The sequence below is a fragment of the Vanellus vanellus genome, assembly GCF_965231255.1.
Source record: "Vanellus vanellus genome assembly, chromosome: 5".
Lineage (NCBI taxonomy): Eukaryota > Metazoa > Chordata > Aves > Charadriiformes > Charadriidae > Vanellus > Vanellus vanellus.
In genome coordinates, this window is record NC_138910.1 from 55,115,653 (window position 1) to 55,138,542 (window position 22,890).

At 37.7% G+C, this 22,890-nt stretch overlaps 1 protein-coding gene across 1 annotated transcript in view; it reads left to right on the forward strand.

The window, feature by feature from the left end:
- The window catches only part of CDC73 (cell division cycle 73), a gene marked incomplete at its 5' end in the record, with an annotated part of 110,214 nt that overhangs the window by 29,162 nt on the left and 58,162 nt on the right, over positions 1 to 22,890 (forward strand). Inside the window, one exon of the mRNA XM_082484334.1 lies at positions 7,902 to 7,966. Coding sequence (XP_082340460.1) covers positions 7,902 to 7,966 — 65 coding nt within the window. The remainder of the gene's footprint in view (positions 1 to 7,901; positions 7,967 to 22,890) is intronic.

Consider the following 22,890-nt stretch of genomic DNA (forward strand, 5'->3'; position numbering starts at 1 on the left):
GGCAGAATCACCTCCTTTGACCTGCTGGCCACACTGCTTCTGATGCAGCCCAGGATATGGTTGGCCTTCTGGGCTGCGATCGCACATTGCTGGCTCATGTTGAGCTTCTCATCAATCAGCACCCCCAGGTCCTTCTCCTCAGGGCTGCTCTCCAGCCGTTCCCCGCCAAGCCTGTATTTGTGCTTGGGATTGCCCTGACCCAGATGTAAGACCTTGCCCTTGGCCTTGTTGAACTGCATGAGGTTGGCTTGGGCCCACTTCTCTAGCCTGTCCAAGTCCCTCTGGATGGCATCCCTCCCCTCCAGCGTGTCTGCCTCGCCACCCAGCTTGGTATCATTGGCAAACTTGCTGAGGGTGCACTCGATCCCACTGTCTTATGTGGGACAACCAACAAAGATGTTGAACAGCATGGGTCCCAGTACCAATCCCTGAGGAACACCACTCGTCATTGCTCTCCACTTGGACATTGAGCTGTTGACTACAACTCACATCTCTTAAGCTTTTTTCTTTGTCTCTCACCTGTTTGCTCATTCATCAGAGGTATTGAAACTACAGGAAGGATTCACAGCAGTCCTCTCCTACTTGCATCATGATTGCAGCTTGTTGTCTGATTGCATTTTCATATCATACTACAGTATTCATGGAGATTTAAAGTTTAGGCAGCAAAAAGGTGAACTGTTTTTCTTTCTTGGATTATTTGTGTGGTTTAGGACAGAATTTTTCCATTAACAGTCTTGTTCTTAGCATAAACAATTTAAAGCTTGTGGAGCTAAGATGGTAAATTTAGGAATTTTACCATGAGATGCATTAAGTAAACTGCTGAGTTGCAGCCAAATTTCTTTGCTTCTTGTGATGGATCATTATTTCTGATGCAGTGTATCAGGATGCCTCTCTGGCTTACTTAAAATCTTCATGCCAGATGGGACAGGATTTACTGCTAGAATGGTTTAGATTGCCTTTAATGGTAAATGTGAGGGGGGGGTGGTAATTGTGAGGTACTATTCTTGAAGAGCAAATGATCGGTTACACCTGCAGTCAACGGAGCTGCTTATGCAGCCCTGAGTCAGTAGTTGGTAGCTGGGGGGACTTGTTACCGCACCTTCGGTTAGGCAGGAGAGAGAAATCTTTCCTTTGACACTCTTAAAGTTCTGTGGTATATGCCATAGGAAACATATTAGAATGTCTCTTGCAGCAGGACTTGTATGTCCTAGATATTTCCACAGTGGAAGAATATGCTATTTGGCAGTGCACCCATCATGCTGAACTGTTCAAACGGTTTTGAGGTGAGGAGGTGAGCACCTTGCAATTACTTTCCTCGACTGCTGTTTCCTTCCTGTTGGTTTTGTTTCTTTCATGCTGGCGGGCAGTGATGGTACCCTCTCTTTAACAACATAGAGCTCCGCTCTGTGCTCAGCTTTCTCTACCTTTCCCTTTGTAGTTTTATTCCTTTCTTTCATATTACTCCCTTTAGCTTATATTTACACTTTGTTAATATCATTTATTAATGTGCATCTTTACTTTGTGGTATTTTATTCATGCCACAGACCATCTTGTTCAAATGACAGTCTATCTGTCATGTATTCTTGAGCAACATAATTTTTAAATCCTTTTCAGTATTTAAAAATCTTGTGCCCAAATGTCATTGGACACTTAGGAAGGTATCTCAGGTCCTCTCCTGTATACTTCAGTGTTTGATATTTAGATATATGTAATGGTGTATATGGTTTGCAGCTCAGCCAGTGGTATACTGAAACTGAGCTGATGTGATTGTTCTACAGGACATCCTAGGTACTAAGCTATTTTGGATGCTGTATCTTGGTTTTTTTTTTTTTTCCCCCACAGTTTTTTGGGTGGCTTTACCGGAGATCTTCCTTTCCACATGCTTGTTTCTTTGGTAATTGCAGACTGAAATAGTGCTGGGCTGATAATCTTGAAGATTACATTTTCTTGACCCGTTGAGTGAATCTCTCAGTATAGGTGGCAAAGTAAAGTTTCTCTGTGCTGCTCCAAGTGTTAGGTCTGCAAGGCATATTCCAGGAGTGTTATTCTTGTCTGTCTGCTATTGTTGTCAAGGTTTCAACATAGCAGAAGCCAATTGTTATTAAAAAAAAAATAAAATACTTTTGGTCCTGTTTAGTATAAACTGGAGAGGGTTTTGCTGTACAGCCACGTGATTTCAGTCCATAATGGTGAAAAGAATATTATTTACTACATCCAAGTGTTTCCTTCAGGAAAGCTTGATGTTGACTTCCTGCTATTGTAATTTTATGTTTGAATTATTCTTGTAATTGTGTTGGATTTTCAAATATAGCTGCAGTTTCTCAGAAGTATGCCTAGCTTTCAATCAGTCATAAGTGTTAAGGCTAGGCAACAGAGGACTATGGAGTTTTTAAACTTGAGGTGACTCTGGACCAGAAAACCTTTTTTTTTCTCTCTCCTATGCATTGTTAAGAGAGTTTCTTTATGAAGTATTTCTTGTATTTTCTTTTAAATTGTATGATTTCTGTTTACATAAATAGAATAGAGAACTGGTAGCAGGAGATCCAGAGTTCTGAAACTTGACTGCCTTGTTAGACTTCTATAACCTTAAAAATGAATGCAATAAATAAGATTCTGCTTTTTTTTTTTTCTAGCAGAGAATGTGTGCAAGAGATACACATCTGGACAAAGGCTGCGGTCTATCACAATTTTCTGCCTTTGTGTGACCAAGTAGTTTGATAACTTTCAGTACTGTACATTCACTTCAGTGCTGGAAAACTCACACAGATTCATACTGTAATTTTTTTTTTATTAGTACTGTGAGAAACTTTTAAGAACTTGGGTGTTAATTACTTGTAAGATTATTACTGAACTGTTATATATGAACTGTGCCGAGAATTTTGTAAACTAATTAGTGTAGCTTGGAAATTCAGACATGAAACTTCTAACTTTTAGTTGTTAGAGTACAGTACTGAAAAGGAGTGTTCAGTAAACTCGTATGTAGAATGAAATTTGGTGTCAGTGATTTAATTACCATGGGTGTTAAGTGGTGTAGTGAATCATTTCCAGGCAGTCTGCAGAGCTGTTGCTATCTGGGGTTTGAAGAGTATACAGCTGAAAAAAGAAGTGGTTATTCAGTCTTATTCGTCCACAAATCAAACAAAGTCTTTAACTTGAGCTCTTCAGTGTTTCAGTGGCATGCTCCTTTGTTCTGTTTCTGTTTGCCTAGACTTCCTTCCAGAAATTCAGGTTAATTTGGGTCTTTTTAAAACTATTGTTCTTTTGGTAATGTATCAGCACTCAAGTTTGCAGCCAGATTGGATGGCTAGAGCTGCAGCAGGTGCAGAATCAAAATGCAGAGCGAGCTAGATGGACACAGAGCAGTGGGCTTTAGGCAAATGGAAGGCACTTAAACATTAATATTTGTATGCAAGTAAATGGAACGTATGCCCAAATGGTGATGGAGAATATAATCAGTCCGATAAGCTGATGCATTAGGGCGCATATTTTCATTTGCAGGTCTAATTCTTTTAAATGAGAGAAGGCATTCAGATTGATGCATGGTGATGCTAGAAGGGTAACTAGTGATGAACCACACTGGAAAACTGTGCAATTCTTTTGTCAGTCTTTGGGTCATTGAACTGTGAAATTGTGATCATAATATATGCAATGACTGGAGGAGAAATGGTAGTCTTAATGTCAACTGGTGATGGTTTATGTTTTTGAAGCATTAGAATTGATTATTCCATACTAGTTATTGTGTTTAGTCTCTCAAGATAAAGTTTTTAAGGTATTTGTTAATTTCAGTGTTTTTAACAATGCTTATATGTTTATAAAACTGATAATATTTGGCAAACGGAAAAAGTTGCAATATAGTTAGTCACAATATATAAATGTTGGGCTTTGGTCATATTCTTTACTCCTTGGGGTTAGACCTGAGGTTAAAGTATTTGATATGGACCGCTTTTTGCTAAAGGAAATGTGTATGATAACTTTGTTGTAATCTTATTGAAAAATCCCAGTGTACTGAAGACTCTCAAGTAAGGGTTTTTTTTGACAGTTGTTCTGCATCTAATTTGAAGTCCAAAGGCTTGCCATCATGATACTTTTATTTAAAAGGCTCTTTTCTTAAATACCGTTTTCTTAGTACATGGCTTACAATTTTAACTGCTTCCTCTATTACCATCAGTGAAGCTGTGATTTTGAAACAAGTTGCAAACTAATTCTTGGCCAGGCATTAATATTTCATCTCTGTACTGGTGCGTGACTCAGCAGCACAGATTCAAGCTGGTTTGGAAGGCAGGGGAGAAACATATTGCTTTTGTGTTCTTAGTCAGAGGGTATGGTACAGCATTTATGCTGATATATACTGGGGGCACATCCCCTGGTGCTCCAGGTTGCTCTGTGTTCTGCTCCTCTTTACTGTGACCTGTGGTTCCTCTTGTATCCCAGGTCTGCTTTTGAGCAGCTGCATCAGGGTCAGCTGCTGCCCTTGGAGAATGCTCTGGAAGAAGTGCTTCTCGGCTTTCTAGCCTAGTCCTTGAATGTCTTTTACAACCAGCTGCATTAACCTGGCTAACACCCTCAGCACTTTTTGAAGTGGGAATGCAGCTGTAACTGTGGAGTCCCTGACTTGGAAGCATTTGTTTTCTGCTTTGCACAGGCCGTGTACAGTAAATGGAGCTGAAGGTACTACTGTGTATGTTGCCAAGTGTGCAAACTGTTGAGACCTGACAAAAAGGTACAAAAGTGCAAGTGGCAGGGCTCTCTTGCTTGTAGCAGTGTTTATTTCTGTAAGAAAAGCGAGTGGCTGACTGGTAGAGTATCACATGGTGAATGTGAGAGGATCAGGTCAAAAAAGCCATATTCTGAGAAAAGAGTGTCCATGCTGTTACCAGTTAAAGGAGGGTTGCTGTGATTATCTGGAAGCTGGCAATGCTTAACTTGCACAGTTGCTTGAGACTTTGAGGCAGTAAATCTGAGAGCTGGTGGGCAGTTTGGGAAGTGCTTCCTTCTGCTCATCCCACCCTACCTGCAGGCAGCAGACCCTTGGGGTCTGCGGTAGACCTCATAGTGGCTGCAGTAACTCTTTGCAGGAGTGTAAGTGGGTATCTACGTTCTACTTTGACCATTTAGCATCTCTTAGATTTACATTAATAAGGAGAAGTACTAAGCCGTTATTTACAGATTCTCAGAACTGTTTTATTTACTACCTGAGTAACTGTTAAACAGTATTGTAAGGCTTGTGTAGCTGCTGGAAAAAGTGCCCGCTCTAATGCCCGAGGCAACACGTGGCTCTTTAGGATGCTGGATTTTTGCTCCTCTGCTGGGAGGAAGGGTCAGCACAAGGCTGGGAGCAGCAGGAAGCTGGTGAGAGCCAGAGCCTCTGGTCAGTGGCTCCTGTGGCTCATTAAATGAACCAGGACACATTTTACAAGAGACTTGGGGAGATTTTTGCAAAAGATGAAACCACTGGCAGTTGAGCAGAGGCTTATTCCCTGCCAGGTGCCTCTCTCCCCTTTGATTTACTCTCTAGCTGTGCTGCGGGCTCTGTGAGCCTTTATTCCCTTTGCAATGCTGATGAAGACCTGGGTTAGGGTTTCTTAATTAATTGAGAAGGAATGTGAAGTTTTAATAGGGGAAAAAGTAGAAAAAAGAGTCCTGTGGAAAGAAATAACCGAAACAGGGAACAAACATGTACAACTAATTATAGAACCAGGATTTGTGCTGATAGGAAAGAAACTCTGACAGACCTGGCACAATGAGGGATGCTGCTTTGCTGGCCTTGTTAAGGGGCATCTGTATTCTTTGGAGTTTGGGAAGAACATCTGGTTAAAATAGTTGGAAATTCTTCATGTCACAGGCAAGAGGAATAGGTCAGTGTGGAAAGGGGAAAGGTTCCTCTGTTGGTGACCTGAAACTCACAAGCAACTGTCAGTCTAGATTATACCCCTCTAATTTATGTCACTCCATGTCAGCAAAAGCATCCCTTCAACTTAGGGGAGCTCTACCAAGTATTCTGCAAGGCCCCAGGCACCACCTGAAATATTAATATGCTCCTTGCCCAGAAAAAGTGACCTGTATAGTGACAGAGAAAACTGTTATCCATGAAATCATTGGTGGGATGCAACTTCACTGTCTTCAGCTCAAGTTCAGCTGTATGAGCCCTGAGCTATGACTCAATGCATAATTACATCTTGGGGTTGGGGGAAAGGCGGTAAGGCAATATCAATTTATAAAGTTAGGCTTCTTTTTTATTAGAAAAGGCTGCATTCATGTCTGTCTGTACCTGCATTTTGCTTTCTCAGAATCAACTCTAGTTCAAAAATGCTAAATCCAGCAGAAGGGGAGGAGAGGGTGGCCTTGTGAAGCCAAGATGAAGAATAGCTGGAGCTGAGGTCACTTAGGGTAAAACAAAATGTGGTTGGTAACACTAGGCCTCTCCACTTGGTAGCTGGTGAGAGGTCTGGTAGCATAATTGAGAGGGTGAGGGGGGAAAGGTAAAACCAAAAACAGTGTTCAGAAAGTAGATACCTATCTCTGTGGTGAGAGGAGTTATCATCATTTTTCAACTCCTGGGTATCTTTTTCTAGGCACTGGAGAGTTATTAAATCTTGGAAACTTTTCTGCCTCATTTCCTACAAGCATCTGATAATCTTCCTCATCTAAGAAAGAAGGGATGAGCAACCATAGATGCTTCCCAGAGTATCTGCATTGTTTTCAAGGTTGTCTGGGTTTCAATTTAAGTTAATTTACTCATGATAAGAGCAAGAAGCTCTAACAGTCTTGAAAATCTAATATTTTTCTTGGACTTTTTGTAGGTTCAGGTATGAGCATTACTTTGATTCTGCATTATTTTTGGTCTGTTATGTTTTTGTACTGATGCATTGTATGAAGGTGATATAATAAATGGCAAAATTTCCAATTCCGAATTGCTATTTCTGCACAGTATCAGTTACCATTATCCAAGTCTAGTTGAAATAGCCCAAAAGTTGCTTAGGTGTAGACAAATACCTGCTTATCGTGGTGTGATTGGTGATAATGATGCCATTTTAAGCATGAATTAATTGTGTGGTTTGTTGATGTGGTTGGTAGACAGTAGATGCATGAGGCTAGGGAATTTACAAAAAGAAGAAGGTTTTCTTGCATGTCCTGGTGGCAATATTCTGCAGCTGACTGTGAGCATAGGGTGCTGAGAATAGAGGACAGAAAAAGGAGTATTCAAAACCAAACAGGCTAGTGGCAGCAGGTTTAGTCACTGAGCACTTCCAGGCTTCTGGCACTTACTCAGCATAAATTCAGTCTGATTAAAACTACTGAAAAAACTCAACCCCCAAACAACCCCTTTTATTACCTTTAGTCTGGTAGTGTGAATTTATGCAGATTCTGTCCTCTGTATCATATGACAATGACATTGTTGCTCTTCTGCACTCCAGAAGTGAATTTATCATGTTAAGTGGCTATGGTTTTATTTTCAGGATGTAAACTGGTTTCTTAAGTCTATTTTTTCTATTAATACAACTACAAGTTGAATATGTTGCATTATAATGCATTCTGGGAGTATGAGGTACTTCCCCATTTTGCAGTGAAGAGAATTTCTGAGACAGCATGCATGTTGTAACATATTTTCACAAAGATTTAAATTAATATCCTTTCTCTGGAGTGGTTTGAATGATTCCGTGCAGCAGGAAAAGCTTACTCTGGTTACAGAAAGCAGAAATACCAAACGGACCTCTGTCTAAAGAAAACACAGATTTCTTAATTACTAGCCAGGTTTTGTATTGTGAACAGAACCTAAATCACTACCAATAGCAAGATGCTTTCTCTGGAAAAATAATTTCAAAGATATTTCCAGTGTTGTCCATCTAGACCTGACGTCCTTACGTTCATAATGATTTACAAGAGACTGTTCTCCTTTGCAGAAACGGAAGGCTTTAAAATTGATACCATGGGCACCTATCACGGAATGACTCTGAAGTCTGTAACGGTAAGCTAAAACTCTTTTCTTACATATGTTTTAAAGAAATGATAGCATACCTATATATGTATATCTCTGTCAGCCTGGCTTAGGCTCTGGAAGGTAACTTTGGTTGACTAACAGAATTGATGAAAGTTCTTCTCTGTGAAAAGATAAAACGTGTTTTGATTTGGTCTGCACGTTTTAGAGATATTTGCTCAAGGGATTTGTCTGCAGTAAAAAGGTGTGCTGGGAAGGCTTTGCTGGCAAGTTCTTGTGGAGGTGCAGCCTTTTTGTGCTCGACTATACTAAGATACCGCTATTTTTGCTAGCCTTATGTATGTCTGTGAGGGACATCTTTCATAATGATAACTGATAAAACTATACTCACAAAACTGAAGTAATAACACTAGGTTTTGGAGTATCACTCTGTTTCCTACTCTGCATTTAATAACAATAAAATTGTTTAGTGGTGGAAGAATCTGACCTCTGCGTTACTGTTGAAGCTTTGTAGCCTAGTGAGACGGACTTCTTTTGTATGACTTTACAATGCTGTCAGTGGAATTGCTACAAACACAGATGAGAAAGAGACCCTCAAACAGATTTCTGGGGTTTTTGGCCAATATTTGTCTGCTTTTGTGTAAGTGGGTTGAATGCTCTTAAACAAATGCTGTTTTGATCTACTTGTAAGTAGGACAGATGCTACAAAACTAATGTAGAGCTCTCGTTAAGGTTTTTGCCATCTGCATACCTATATAAATCTAATGAATAGACAGCACTAAACACTATCCTAAATCCATGCACTACTTCTAATTTGCACTCCTAATTTGAACATAAAATAGTATCTTGAATGAAAATTTCTTAAAAATTGGAGCTTTTTCTTGTTTGATAAAAATTCTTGCCCAAGTCTTTCATTCCCAACCTCCTCTGGACTTAAAAATACTTTAAAAAAAAAAAAAAAAAGGAATATTTTAAGGAAGGAGTCTACTCATTCTGAACAGTGTTGTTTCTAGATTCAGAAATTGATTGGGTGAAGGAAGAAAATAACCTATTATGTCTGAATATTTGTTCTTGAACCTTGCAGGATTTAGGGCTGCTTTATAAGAGATCAAGCAGTGGTGTTACACCAAACCCAAGTTTCTATTGTATAATATGTCTATTTCAAGTGGTAATGAATTGAAATGGCTTAGTAAATGCCTTAGTAAATAGGTTCTGGATAAATTGCCCTGTGGGGACAAAAAAGAAAAAAAAAAAAAAAAAAGGCACAAACCCCCCAACCAAGATTATAGTGAAATAGAAATGCTGAAATGTTTTAAGCTTGTCAGTGTAAAAGCTGCAAAAGTGAAGGGATGCACAGTAACTCTAAAAATGATGTTTTTTTTAAGTTCATTAAAAAATAATCAAGGTTTTTTATTCTAGGAACCCTAGCTCATGTATTCAGCATACATGGAGTTTTGAGGTTAAACCATTCTTGCTGGTTGCTTCCATTAAGAAGGAAAATACAACTGATATTAAATTACTAGTAAATCTTTTTTCAACATAAACTAGATTTTATTTTTTAATAACTATTTAAGAGGTATTGCTTGACTACACATAATGCATCCTCTGGTGTCATGAGAAATCTTAAACCTCCATCTGTCACTTAGCGTTTTTCTAAGAACGAACTTGTAAGGGATTTTTGAAGCCTTATTTTCCAGACTATTAAAAAGGTGCCCTAGATGTTTAGCTCATTCATAAATTGTGGTGACATACTGACTTTGTGTTTCAGATGGGGGAGAAATAAATCTGTGAAGTATGTGGCATGGAAATTTTCATCTGTTTTTGTCTGAACTTTGTCACAGTGATGGACCACTTAATTCTAACCCATAATCTTCACATCATTGTTTGTATAGAATACTTAATCTCCTACCAGTTAGCAAATCTTATATTATGCTTTTACTCAGGTGGTGGGTGTGTTTTTTTTGTTTCGTTCCTGTTTTCTATGCTTGACAAAAGTAGGGAGGAAATGGGAAAGAGGTTTAACGGAAAAGTATGTTATACTCATTGGCTAAATCATAGGAATATGGAGGATAGCACTGGAATTGCATTCTACCTACATGATGTCATCTGCTGTCTTCGTAGTATTGGTATAATCCCTTTTGTGAACTCATCAAAGATTTCAAAGGCATTTGAAGTGTTAGGTAGCTCTTTGTTAGAGTCTGTCGTCAAACTTCAGATCTCTTATTTCCAGATAAATGGTGAAATTTGAAAGGTTCATTTTTACGCCACTGGTCTCCTTGCCTTAGGTTGCTCCTCTGTTCCTTCTATAGTCTTTGTTTCCATGAATGTATTTATGGAGAGCAGTCATATTCTCTTAAAACTTCTTGTTTTGCTTGGCTAAACAAGTCTTATTGTGAAATAGGCTTTCAATTTCCATGTGAGTTTTCTAGCTATGCCAGTTAGAATTTGTCTTTTTTTTTTTTTAAGCATGGAGAAGTAAAATTTCATGGAGTCTTCTAAGTGAGATCTCACCAATGATTTGTAGAAAGGCATTAAGAATTTCTTACTGCTTCTGAAATGATAAATATTGCCTTGAGATTGATGAATTATGTATTTTACTTTATCTTCATTCTTTATCACTGTTTTATATCTTCTTATTTTTGCTCTAGTTTCAACTTTTATTGAGTTGCATGTTGGTAGGAATTATATATATATATATATATATATATATTTTTATCCTAATGTAGTGGTTTGTTTGAGTGTTTAACATTATTGGTAATACCATCTACCCCGACTTGTGTTCTGTCTGTGTTACATTGATGCCTTTGGCTCCCTTGTCACACATTGTCCTTTATTTTCTTTGTCTGAATGAAACAGGTTGTTTTGATGGTTAGTCTTCTCTTTAAAAGGTTGATGGATCCATTAGCTTCCAAAAGTTTTGATCTTGTTAGCAATTGGAAAAAACTTTGTAGACATATGCTTATTACCTGGAGTGTAAACCATGACCCACTGTCTGGAGTTGCCCACCTGCTTCTCATGTAAAATTTATAAGCAGCTTTTATTTGTTTTGTGTTGTATTCCCTACATGTCTTCCACTTGCCCTCTGCCTTATTGTAATTCTCTGTAAAGATTTTTATGAAACGTGCAAAACTTCTGTTTTGTGTTTGTTCTTGCTGAAATGTGAGTTGTCCTAGATGCTTGTTCTTTTTACCAGCAAAACAAAAACTTCTGCATCTTAACTGCTTTCTTTTCATCAGTGATGTTGGAAAGTTTCTTAGCATTCAAAATTTGTGCCAGAACAGATGGTGAATGGTGGGCTTTTTCTGAAGTAATGTCAGCTAAAATAACTTGTGCTGCTGGCAGTTCTTCCCTGTAACGGGGTTTTTGCTTAATTGGCATACTTACTTTCTCTTAGGAAGAACTGACTTATTTAATGAATTTTTATTGTGAAGGCATGATTTCATTATTTTGGACCCAGAATTGTTTATAACAGGGCATTGTCCTTGGTAAGCTTTTCTTTAATGCCTGTGGCAACTCTTATTTGCCTGGATTGATGATGGATTGGAAGCGAATAAGCTACTGGTGGTAGCTCTTGCTATCCAGTTACCCAGCAGTTGATGTTGCAAATTGTGCAGCATGACTTTTAGAAACTTACCGGTCTACCTGCAGGCTTCACTTCAAAGCATAATCCCCTGCATAGCAGGGCAACTCCTGTTTTTTAAGTAGGAAAGTTTACTGTTTGAGATGGATCAAATAAGAGCTATGGAAGATAAGTATGTTAGCATTTTTGTACCACGCAGGGTGTGAGGGAATGCTGAGAGAGAATCTTAAGCCGATGTTCTGAACGTGTTCTTTCTTACTTGTGTGAATTTGACATGTTCAGGGCATTAGCCTCCTGCTTTTCCTAAAGAGAAATGTTAATCTAGTGGAAGCCTGGTAAGTGGGTCTGACCTTTTACATAAAATGCAATTGAATTTTTGGTTTCTGTAACTAGGATATGTGAAGTATTTAACCATTACTATAGCTTAAGATCTCAACATCAGAACAAACTAGCTCTCTGCACCTATGTCAGGATACGGGAGAAGCTGCTTGTTCCGTGAGTGTCTGATAAAGCTGGCTTTTATAGATTGGTACTAAAGTGTATCCTCTTCCAAGCTGAGGGCATGCTTTGGATTGATTTTTTACACATTTGCACATGCAAATAATGTTTGCTTCTCCATGACAATAATAGTCACAGTGATGCTGGTTTTACTCATCTTTGTGGATTTTTTCTTAAGTTTTCATTACTTCAATATGAAAGAAGGGAATAGAGTGATAACATATGGAGTTCTGTGGAACGATTTCCTGAGTTTGGAGAGTCCTGACTGGTCATGAGCTGTGATTCAGTGTGGTTATACACTGGGTGCAGGCAAAAAAGATTGCATAGTACTGCAGTAGGCCCTTGTAGAAATTACTTCATTGCCTTTCCTAATTGCTAGAAAGCTCTCCTGTTTTTTAACTTCTGATTTCTTTTAGTGTTTGCGGCTGCTGGAGCTCAGAAGCTTCCTTTGTCTTTTGTTCTTGCTGCTAGTAATAGAATATGTCGTTGATCATCTGCACTCATAAGCAGCCAGAACTACTGTTGGCATTTCTTTCTCTTACTGTTCAGTAAAGGGGTGGATACAACAGCTCTTCTAGGTATTGAGATGATATCCTTACCAGGTAACTTGGGGCTACGCTTGAAGAATCAGTATAGTTAGGGTTTCAGTTGAGGCACGTCGCTTGTAGTGAACTTAAATGCAAATTTCTGCAGTGTATTCAAACATGTAAGTTTTATCTCTAGGAAGAAATTCTATGTAAGTTTTCAGTGCTTCTGAGTTCAGTGATAATGTTTTTCTGACAAAAGTAACATCCATCTTTCCAGTGTAAACTGCCAGGCTTTACAACAATCTCTCAGTTGTAAAATTACCCAGAGTAAACATGTGAGACTATCAGTAATTAAAGAAAGTGCATTGCACTTCAGTCGAAACAAATACATTCCACAATCCCAAAGAAAACAACTAACAAAAAAGGGGGTCCCTATGTAAGCCACAGTACAAGCAGGCCTAATTTTAGAAGAATTGGAAGACTGGTTCAGCAGCGTTTTTCAGCAGTTTGTGGTCAGTATCAGATTTTGAACATTGGCTAATCGAGGGATGTTTCTGTTATTGCCCTCAGAATATTTTGAGTATGGTATAGTCTAAGTGACTTTATTATTTTAACTGAGAGGTGGTTTAACCTCTGGTGCACTTTCAAAGGGTTAGCGTGTAGCAGAATGAAGGGAAATCTAGGTTTCTAGCTGCTTAAAGACTGGGCCACTGGAGAGGTAGCATGTTGAGGCAGAAGCAACCAGCATGGTGTATGCACTTATTGTATATAAGAGCCTGCAGATAACGGATATGCTTCTGTGTAAATAGGTAAACCCATGAGATCTTTTTTTAATTTATTGTGAGGAATTAAGATTGTGATTCAGTGCCGGAACTTGAAATGACTTTTCAGAAGCATATGGTGGAATTGGGCATTGTCTCTATATCTCTCAATAGCACTTACCTTTTTAAAAAAAATAAAAATTTAATACATCTTAACTAGTTATCTCTCTCCTATCTAGTATTTATTTATGACACCAGTTTTCTGTGTCACGTCCTAATCTCATTAAAATATTTGAGAGCAGTGTTATTGTGGGATGAGTCAACTAAACAACAGACTCTTTGAAAGCATTTGAAATGGGCTTTGAAGCAGAGCGTAATTTTCATGCAGTCTGTGCATAAGTTGGTCATTATTCTTGACGCAAGTGTAACACCAGCCTGTCCACACCCCCACTCCCCTCCACGAGCAGCGTTCCATGAACTTTCTGTGTGCACACTGTTCAGTTTTTAACGATTGAGAGGAGGTGAGGAAAACTGTAATAATTGTCTGAGAAGAGCATTCCATAGATGATGCTGGAGGTAGAGACTTTTGTTTTTATTGGATTTGCAGATTTTTTTCATGTTAAGCATATTTATCTATAACTGTAATTCAGACATAACCGTGAGGGCTAAGGTCTAGGACATGACCACGAACTCAAAAAAAAAAAAAAAAAAAAAAAAAAAAAAAAAAAAAAAAATCCTTGAGCTGGAGAAATGGATGTTTCCCCGGAACAGTCTGCCAGCAACCTTACACTGCTCTGGGGTAACAGACTAGGCGGCCTTGTGTGTCTGTATTACTCTAATGAGAGTGGATGAATGCAACCAGGTTTCCAAAGAACTATTACTGTATTTTACATTTAAGGTCCAGAAAACAATTTCAGTGGCTGGCATTTCATTGCCTTAGTCATAAAACATTAAATAAATTACTCTCCCTTAAAGAGTTTTAGTGTAAGTAATCAAGCTGATAGAAACCAAGGAAAAATCACATACAAATGCTGCTTTCAAGAAAATGTGTTAGGTTGAACAGTGCTGCACTCTTTTTCTCAGCAATTGTAAGTCACGTACATCTGTGCCAAGGTATCTTGCAGTTGTGTTGCATTATACAATAGAACTGCCTGTTTTGTTCTTCATAATAGGTTTTATTTTATTTTGAGACTAAGAACTGCAAATTCAAGAAAAGAAGTGGATGTTGTATAACTGGTCACACATCTGGAATTTAGGCATTGCTATGTTGCCCAGTAAGCTATTGAACAAAAGAGGGAGCAAGACCTGGAGCATCTAGCTTTTTTTACTGAATGAACGCGTCTGAAGTCACTGTTCTGTGTGAAACTTGATTGTGTCAGCGTGCTAAGTATGCTTGTGGCATGCCTGTCAGGTCCTTCAGTGGTTTAAATGGAGGAGTGCCAAGTAGGAGAATCTGAAGTATTTCTCAGCATACATTGAAGTGGAGCTTTAGACATCCAGGGATCTTTACTTACAAAAGTTTGAGTGCCTTAAAAATTCTTGGTATTAATTATAAGATGACTTGCTAGATCTGTCTTGACCTAAAGCTGCATGATATGAGTTTATTTGCTAGCCCTGTGGGTGTTCCTTGAGAAGCTCATCTGCCATGTGCACTTGGACTCAAACCCTTTACGAATGGTTCAGGAGTTACTCTCATTTGGAAGCGTGACCCCAAATAAAAATGTCTGGGAAACTTCATTTGTGTTCTTTGAACTGGATGTCCATTGTCTGCTTGAATCCTATATAGCTGCTTAGATTGATTTGTGTTTCTCAGGTCCTTAGATTTATGTGTAATATCTATTAATGAAAGTTTCATAGGGCATTGCGCAATAGTACCAGCTGAACTTGAGCTACAGATTTTTGTACTTTGTCTTAGTTGTTCTGAACAATAAACAATGTTGTTAACATATTTCCCTCTACAAATTATATCCGAACATCTACTGAATATGTAATAGCTGCATCTTCAACTGACAGTTGTTAAATTTCTTCTAATGGGGAAAGAACAACTTAACTATTATGTAGTGTTGTAATTTATTCGCAACTATTGAAGGCGGTGTAAAGGTCTTACGGACCCAGTAGACATGAGCATGTGACAGACAGGGGACCAGAAGGCAGTTCACTTTAACATCCCTTTTCCTCCCTGCAAGTTTTTCTGCTTTTGCCGAAATAATCACATGGGTAGCCATCTCATTGTCTTTAACAAAGTTTTGAAGGTTTCTAACACACTTTGCAATTCCTGATACAGTAACTAAGTCAAAGTTACAGTTCAAGTATTTCATGATCATCTGAGTCATTTACGTAACTAATCTGAGATGATTTCCTTCTCCACTCAGTTGATATTATACCATTGTCATTAAGCGATGTGACACTACTACCTGGTGATTTGCTCTTATTGGAGTAAGGTAAGATTCATTATTTGTGGAAACAAGTTTTCTGCTTGGAGTACTTGCTTATATGTAACTTAGCATCATAGTCATACCTTTTTCTGAGCTTGGAAAGTACGATAGCTTGATTGTTACCCTAGCAATGTCCATAGGAACATGCCTCAAAGCCCAGTCTTGACGTACATCTCACTCATGCTGCTGACTGCTACTTAGTTAAGCTAGAGCAAACTCTTCTTTGAGTTTTTTTTATTTTTATAAGTTCTATACTTTGTCCTTATTGTCAAGGCCCTCTTTGAACATTCTTAAGGACTGCTGTTTCAATTTGTGGACTTTGTTCTGGAGTTGCTATTTTAAAAGTCCACCTCCTTTGCTGCTTCTTGCAGTTGTGGGTTTGGGGTTGTTTAGTTTTTGTTTTGGGTTTTTTTTTTTGTTTTTTTTTTTTTTTTTCTTTTAGTGAACTCTTGTCAGTATGTGGCTGTTAGTGTTTGAATCCAACCAGAGGGTATCTCAGTGTGGCAGACTTTCTTCACAGGTGTATGGTTATTACAAGAGTGTGTTGCAGGCAGGTATGCTTTAGTTCTTGCATCAGAATATGTAAGGCAAAGATGGTATTTTCCAAGTACGTGAAACCTGCTCAGAATTGAGGCGGATGTTAATGAAATGCTAAGGTAAGAACCCTGGTCCTGAGACTTATGGGGGACGGATTATAAGTGATGTCGTTCAACGCTATTTCAATGTAGTGCAACATCACTAATGAGGAGGTCCAGTTAGAATAGCAAAATAGGTGATATTTTTAAGCCTTTAAGGCAATTCCTTCTTGTACCATTTAAGAAGGTAATTGATTAAAGCTGACTGAATTTTGGTCATGTGATTTTGTGATTTTTATTGTTCCATCTAAATCCAGGTGTTAATCTGCCTGTGTCTTTTATGCAGCCACATGCTGTTGCTGTTGAATCTGCATCCTCGCTTTGAGGATGTTTAAATGTGTTTTATATATCTTTGCTAGGACAATTTATAGGCAAAGTCCTGGTTTACTCAGGTTTGCTGCTGGTGGTCCTGAATACAGTCTGTTTCAGTGTAGGCTTTCTCGTTAGGTAAATGACTGTAAAGACTATATAATGAACTCTGCATTAGTTATGGCTCACTCAGCTAGCATTTAGGCAATACTGATCATACCTTCTGTAATATACCTGTGATTGCAATCTGCAGAGCTGCCATCTGTAGCTATATTTATTTTTTCACTGAGCAATATGCTATTGTGGACTACTTGCATCACTGCAGCTGGAAGGGTGGTTCTTTGTTCTTTATTAATCTAAAACTCTCTTAAAGACACTGCTCAGCTAAGCTGAGTGAGTTAAGGGGAGACCTGCGTATGTATGAAAGTGCATGCAGGTAAGCATTGAAAGATATATTGTCTGTTTTAGTTTTCATTCACCACTATCTATTTTGTCCTTCTTTACTCCCAAAAGGATTGCGGGATTTTCTGGAGGCTTTTGGTTTGAGGGTTTTCTAAGTCACAGGAACCTCATATATATAGGACTTGAGACTTCACACTGAAGATACTGATTGGGTAAAAAAATCCATCTGGTTTCTAATCTTGTGAGTTGATAAATGCATGGTGTCAATGTGAGTTTCTTGGAGATAAAAAAACCTCCGATTTCTTTTTTTTTAGGTGTAAAAGCAATTCTCAGATTTTTGTCTGCTATTATATGAATATAGTCCAGTGTACTTAAAATGTCAAAATTTATCTAAAGCAGTTGGTAAATTGAAAGAAATTGATAAATAACTTTGAGAATGACTGGTTTTCTACAAATACATGTTTTGATTAGCTAGGGTATAAAACTTTGGGTTAGACTTCATGTAACATGAATATTAACTAAGCATGTTTTTATTTCACCTTACATTACCATAGCATTTGGCAGGCTAAGTTTTAGGATGTTACTATTTAGTTGGTTTGCTGCTTTAGGAGACTTAGGATGTATTGTTGGAATTAAGATGTCTCACTTTTTTGGCTCTTTGAGGTTAAAAGCAGGTGACGCTTTCCCTCCCTAAAGGTGTATGAGTGGGTTTTGTGCATAAGCAACAGATAGGCTTTAAAAATTCAGTTGAAGTGTGAAGCAAAATTTTGTGTGACTAAGCAAAGTGATGTAGTGATGTGATAAGATTTCTTGTGGTTAACTGTAAGTCTAGTTGCTGTAAATTCATAGTACTGTTAATTTAGAATATTTTTTAAAAATGTTAGGTTTCTTCATAGGGCATAAAAGTAATGTATTTCTTTTCTATAATCACCTAAATCTCTCTTCCACCTAAGAAAAGTGGCAATCGCCTCGTATCTTCCCTCGTCCTGGAGGGAAGCGCAGTTGATGAGTTAGAGTTGTTTGGTTTTGGGTGGCTTGCTGCTGCCATTTTGAGGAGACAGAGAAAAGGCACTGCCTGCCTTTCCCTTCTTGGGAGCAGTAATTTGAGGGTTTCACTTCCCTGGCCAGCAGTCCTCATAAAAATTGACAAAGGCAATAACTTCTCTACAGGTTTTATTGAAATTGTGAAGTAGGTTCCAAACATACTGTGGAAGAAGGGAGGGAATGTTACTAAAGCAGCCTGCTAACAAATCTGTTTCCTGGAGGGGAGGGAAAAAACCTGTTCCTTTTACTTTGGAATAAGGAGACTTGAGGGTGCGTCATGCAGCAGTATCCATCAGTCCTACTTACTAGTTATCTTTGGAGCAGTTGATGTAAGTCAGGCAAACAGTTTGCAATATTACTGAAATTAAAATGGAATCCAGTTGTCATTAAAAAGATAACCTGCCTGACTAGTTGTGGTTACTAAGTAAAACAGAAGACTTCTGGATGGAGGGGGCTTTGTAAGGCCTTAAGCCAAATATTTTGTAGCTAATAATGTATACAATATATTATAATATACACAATATATACAGCTACCTCATATTGGTCTATAAAATCCATTCTGTTTTAGGGTGACATCGTATGCTGTGCAAACCACCAATTTTATAGTAGGTTTCACATGTATAATTAGGTTTGGAAAATAATGTCATGAAAAAACTTCCAAAAATATCTGGACATGAACAGCAGGTGAAATGCAGATTAAAGTAGTAAAATACATATAAGAATACTAAATGGATCATAATGATATCTTAGAAATTAAAATCTAAAGGGACTCTGGACTGCCTGGTGCAATGTAATGTTACATCTGGTTTTAAAAGGTAGTTTTATAGTTGGCTCAAATTTCATATGTGAAATTTGAACACGTAAATTGACTTCTGTGTTCATACCTGAAACCTTTTGAAAATTGTATTTACTTGTTTGTTACAGTTGCCATTCAGACTAACAAAAGAATAGCCTAATCGGGCAGTTTGCTCACCTTTATTTGGATGTACTAAATGTTTAATAAGGGTAACTTTCATATTAATGTTATTGTACTGTACAACAAAACCACATACTCAATATGTTTCTTATATTCCTTCCCCTGGCAGTTCTCAGCAAGACTCTTAATGCCCTTTTATTTTCTTCTCTGGAAAGCTGCTTGTGGTTGGCTTGTATTATCAAACAGTGTGAATTGCAGTTCTTTCAAATACGAACGTAGGTATTAGATCCTTTTAAACAATGAGTACCATAACAATAATCCATATGCAGGGAATGTTTTATAGATGGAAATTTACAATACAGAGAAAATATTTTCAAGTATTATTTTATCACTGCTTTATATGGAGCTGAGAGGAAAAGAATATAAAAGATAAGTGCTCAACATCCTCCAGGTTAAGATCAAGAATGTATTACATTTAAACAGTAGTTACTGGTATACTAATATTTGTGAAAATTCTCAGTTATGAATAAGAATCATACCTTTAAGGAAATAATTTAACTTTTTCTGATGCCTCTCACAAGTGGAATGAAAATGATTGATAAACCTGACATTTAATATTTGGCAAACTTCAAGGAGTTTCTGCCTTATGTTCAGTAAAGTGATGTTTCTTTAGTGAAGCCATATTTAAACTATATTAAAATGCATAGAGATATATTGATACTTCATAAATGTGGCATAACTAAAGAACATTCACAGCTTTGAGAAATGTTATTTTTTTGTGCTTCTCCTCCCCCCCCCCCCCCTTTTTTTTTTTTTTTTAAACAAAAGGCTCACTTTTGTTCAAGTAGGCTTGGCCAATTTCCTCTCCTACCACATTCCCCAGGAGTAAGCTAAATTAATTCTGTCCATAAAAAGATTAAACTCTGATGGGGTGGGCAGATGTTTTCTTTTCTCAAGGGTGAAAGAAGTAGAATAAGGTTCTCTAGCAAGTCTGAAGATGATGCAGGAAAAATATTTTGCTTCTAGTTAAATTGCAGAAAGGCGTTTATACCTTTCTGTAATAGGATTCGGGGTTTTTTTTTGGTGGGGAGGGAGGGCTTTCAATAATTTTTAAACTTCTTGTGCTTTGTGACATTGTCTTGATGGAAGAAAAAGATGTATTCTGGTTTTATTTATTGAGAGTTTATTCGCTCCAACACTGATCTGTAGTGAATTTGTTGTACTCTAGTGTAAAAGTAGGTATTATGTGAATTGTATTTCGCTTTTGAATTCTTTGTTTTTCACTGTAAAATATATAAAACTTAAAACCTTTCTATTAAGAAAGGTATATGCTTATCTAAAACTGGTTTCAGTTGTTTTTCAGTTATTTTGATTAATCTTTTTTTTTCTTTTCCATTGATAAAGCTCTGGCTGAAGTCTTGCATACTCCTTATTACCAAGTTGCTGTAGGAGAGACTCATGGTAGACCCCGTGTGCTTTCTAGCAGTATTCACAGGTGTTATCTCTTTGATATAAACTGATTCTGAACTACTGTAGGTTGTTAGCTGGCTGTCGGAGCCTCCAGCCTGCAGCTGACCTGGGAGCTATCTAATGGTTTAAGTTCACAAGTTACCTGCCTTTTTCAGCATCAGGTGTGCCTGGATTCCCATCTCGTTTAGGGATTTTGTGACAAACAGGTAGGCTTATGGAAGTGCCTTTTACACTCATGCAAATGTTAATCAAAGAACAGTAGTTGTGTGTAGCTTTGGAGGGGGGTGTGTGGAAAATCCCCTTCTCTTTGCCTGAAACAGGACCTGTTTTCTTCTTGGTAGCCTTTGAGTCAGTCAGTGCCCTTCAGGGACTCGAGGATCTTCTGGAAATTCCTTCCAGCCTTCTCTTGTAGCTGCTGAGCTCCCCAATACAGGATTTGTTTTAAAGGGTGAAATCTTAAATTATTTTTATTTGTAATTAAACACCTCAAGTCTTTCCAGGGTGAAGCTGTTGCCACCTAAGCCTGGCTAGGAGTCATTAGGAAGTAGTAGTCCTTGACAATCGTCTCTATTTTCCTGTTAAAGCAAGTGCTTCACGGTTCTGCCATTCAGAAATAACCTTTTCTCCTTAATACAAAGGATGATGCAATCTAATATGGCAATATACAAGTATTCCTTAAGGCTATATCTAGATCAAGGCACTCAAGCAAATTAAAGCAAATTACCAAAGTGTACAACATCAACATTCATAAGTTACAATGCATTAAATTGCCATTGGCTGGTGATGTCTTTAGGAATAAAATTACCTTAGTTAGATTTAGTTTAATTTCCTTGGTTTACAGTGAGTGAAGGCCAATTTAATCCTGCATTAGATAGAAAATTCATGTGGGAATTTAATGCATTTAAATTAATATGCTTTGACTTCTCACCTTTCCTTGAATCTTTATAAACCTTTAGGTCATTTGTTAGCCCATTAAATTTGGGAGCAGCTTCCCCAGACTGTCGTACGCATTTCCTGCTTCTTGTTGCTGAGGTTCCATTTCTTAGTGCTGGGTGCGCGTTCAGTACCAGCTCACATAGGATTGCAGATTTGATCAGAACCAGAGCCACAAATAAAATTAAACTACCGGTCTTCAGTCCAGGTAGTAACGGCTAGATTATATAGAACTATGATGGTATTTATTAACTAGCCTGTAAGGACTGCTCATTTTCCAGCATGCACAGTTCAAGATATTCTGGATTCCATGTAAATTCAGTACCCTTTTTTAAATTTTCATAATGCAGTTGTTCTGTGCATATTAAAAAAAAAAAAAAAAAAAAGGTTGCAAAGTTAGTTGTTTGGTTGTTTGTTTTTTAACTTCTGATTTTATTTTGGTTGGCAAACCCAAGGGTAGATGGTTTTGCTTTCAGTTTTATGTAGAATGTTTGGGGTCTTTAAGGTGAGAAGGGAATAGGAAATTAAATTGCTGTGGATGTTTAATAGGGTGACTTTATTTTAGGGCATAGTCACTCCTTTCACACTTTTTGGATTGTCATTACACAAGGAAAAACACTCATTTCCGGTACTTAAACTGATCAATTGAAGCCTACCACTTAAAATTTGTCCTCTCATTTACTTACTAAGCTGCTTAGGGCAGAATATTTTCTCTTACAATGCCTTTGGTGCTTGTTCTGCCTGCGTATTTCCCCAAAAGTGGCTTTCTTTGGTTTTGCGTCTTTTATACCTCTGTTTCACATAAAGAGATGTACTGTGTAACACTTACTGAAGTGTCTCAATTTTAAAAGTTTAGAATAATCGACAATAATTACAAAATATTTCTACTGTTCTTTTATATTTTTCATTTAATGTAGTTAGCAGCAACACAGTAAATGTATTGATAATTTCTACTCCCACACTGCATATATGGAGGATAGTGTAGTCTCGGATTAAAACATCCATATAGGGGAGTCTGTATAGGTGAATTTCTGTGTTCTATCATTATTTTTTTCAGTAAATGGGGAAGTTCAGGTAACACTTTTGGTGATAACTGGCCCTAATCAACATTTATTTGTACTTGTTGAATTTTTTTTACATCTGTATTGGTACATTGGCAAACCATTGAAACAAGTCCGTTTTGATTTGGTCTAATATCATCTTATGCCACTGTTAAGCAAATAGTTGGTCTGCCATATATGACCAATTCTCTGATGTCATCTAAAGGACTCAAGCTCTGAAAATGTTGTATGGAAAATTCAGAAACTGCAGTTTAGTATTTCTCAGAACCAGACAGGTTTGTGTCTTCTCTTAATATTCAGGTGTTATAAACAAGAGCAGTTAGAAATTTCTCTGAGAGAGAATGTTTCATCATTAGCATGTTCTTGAGGTGTTTGGGTGGGGA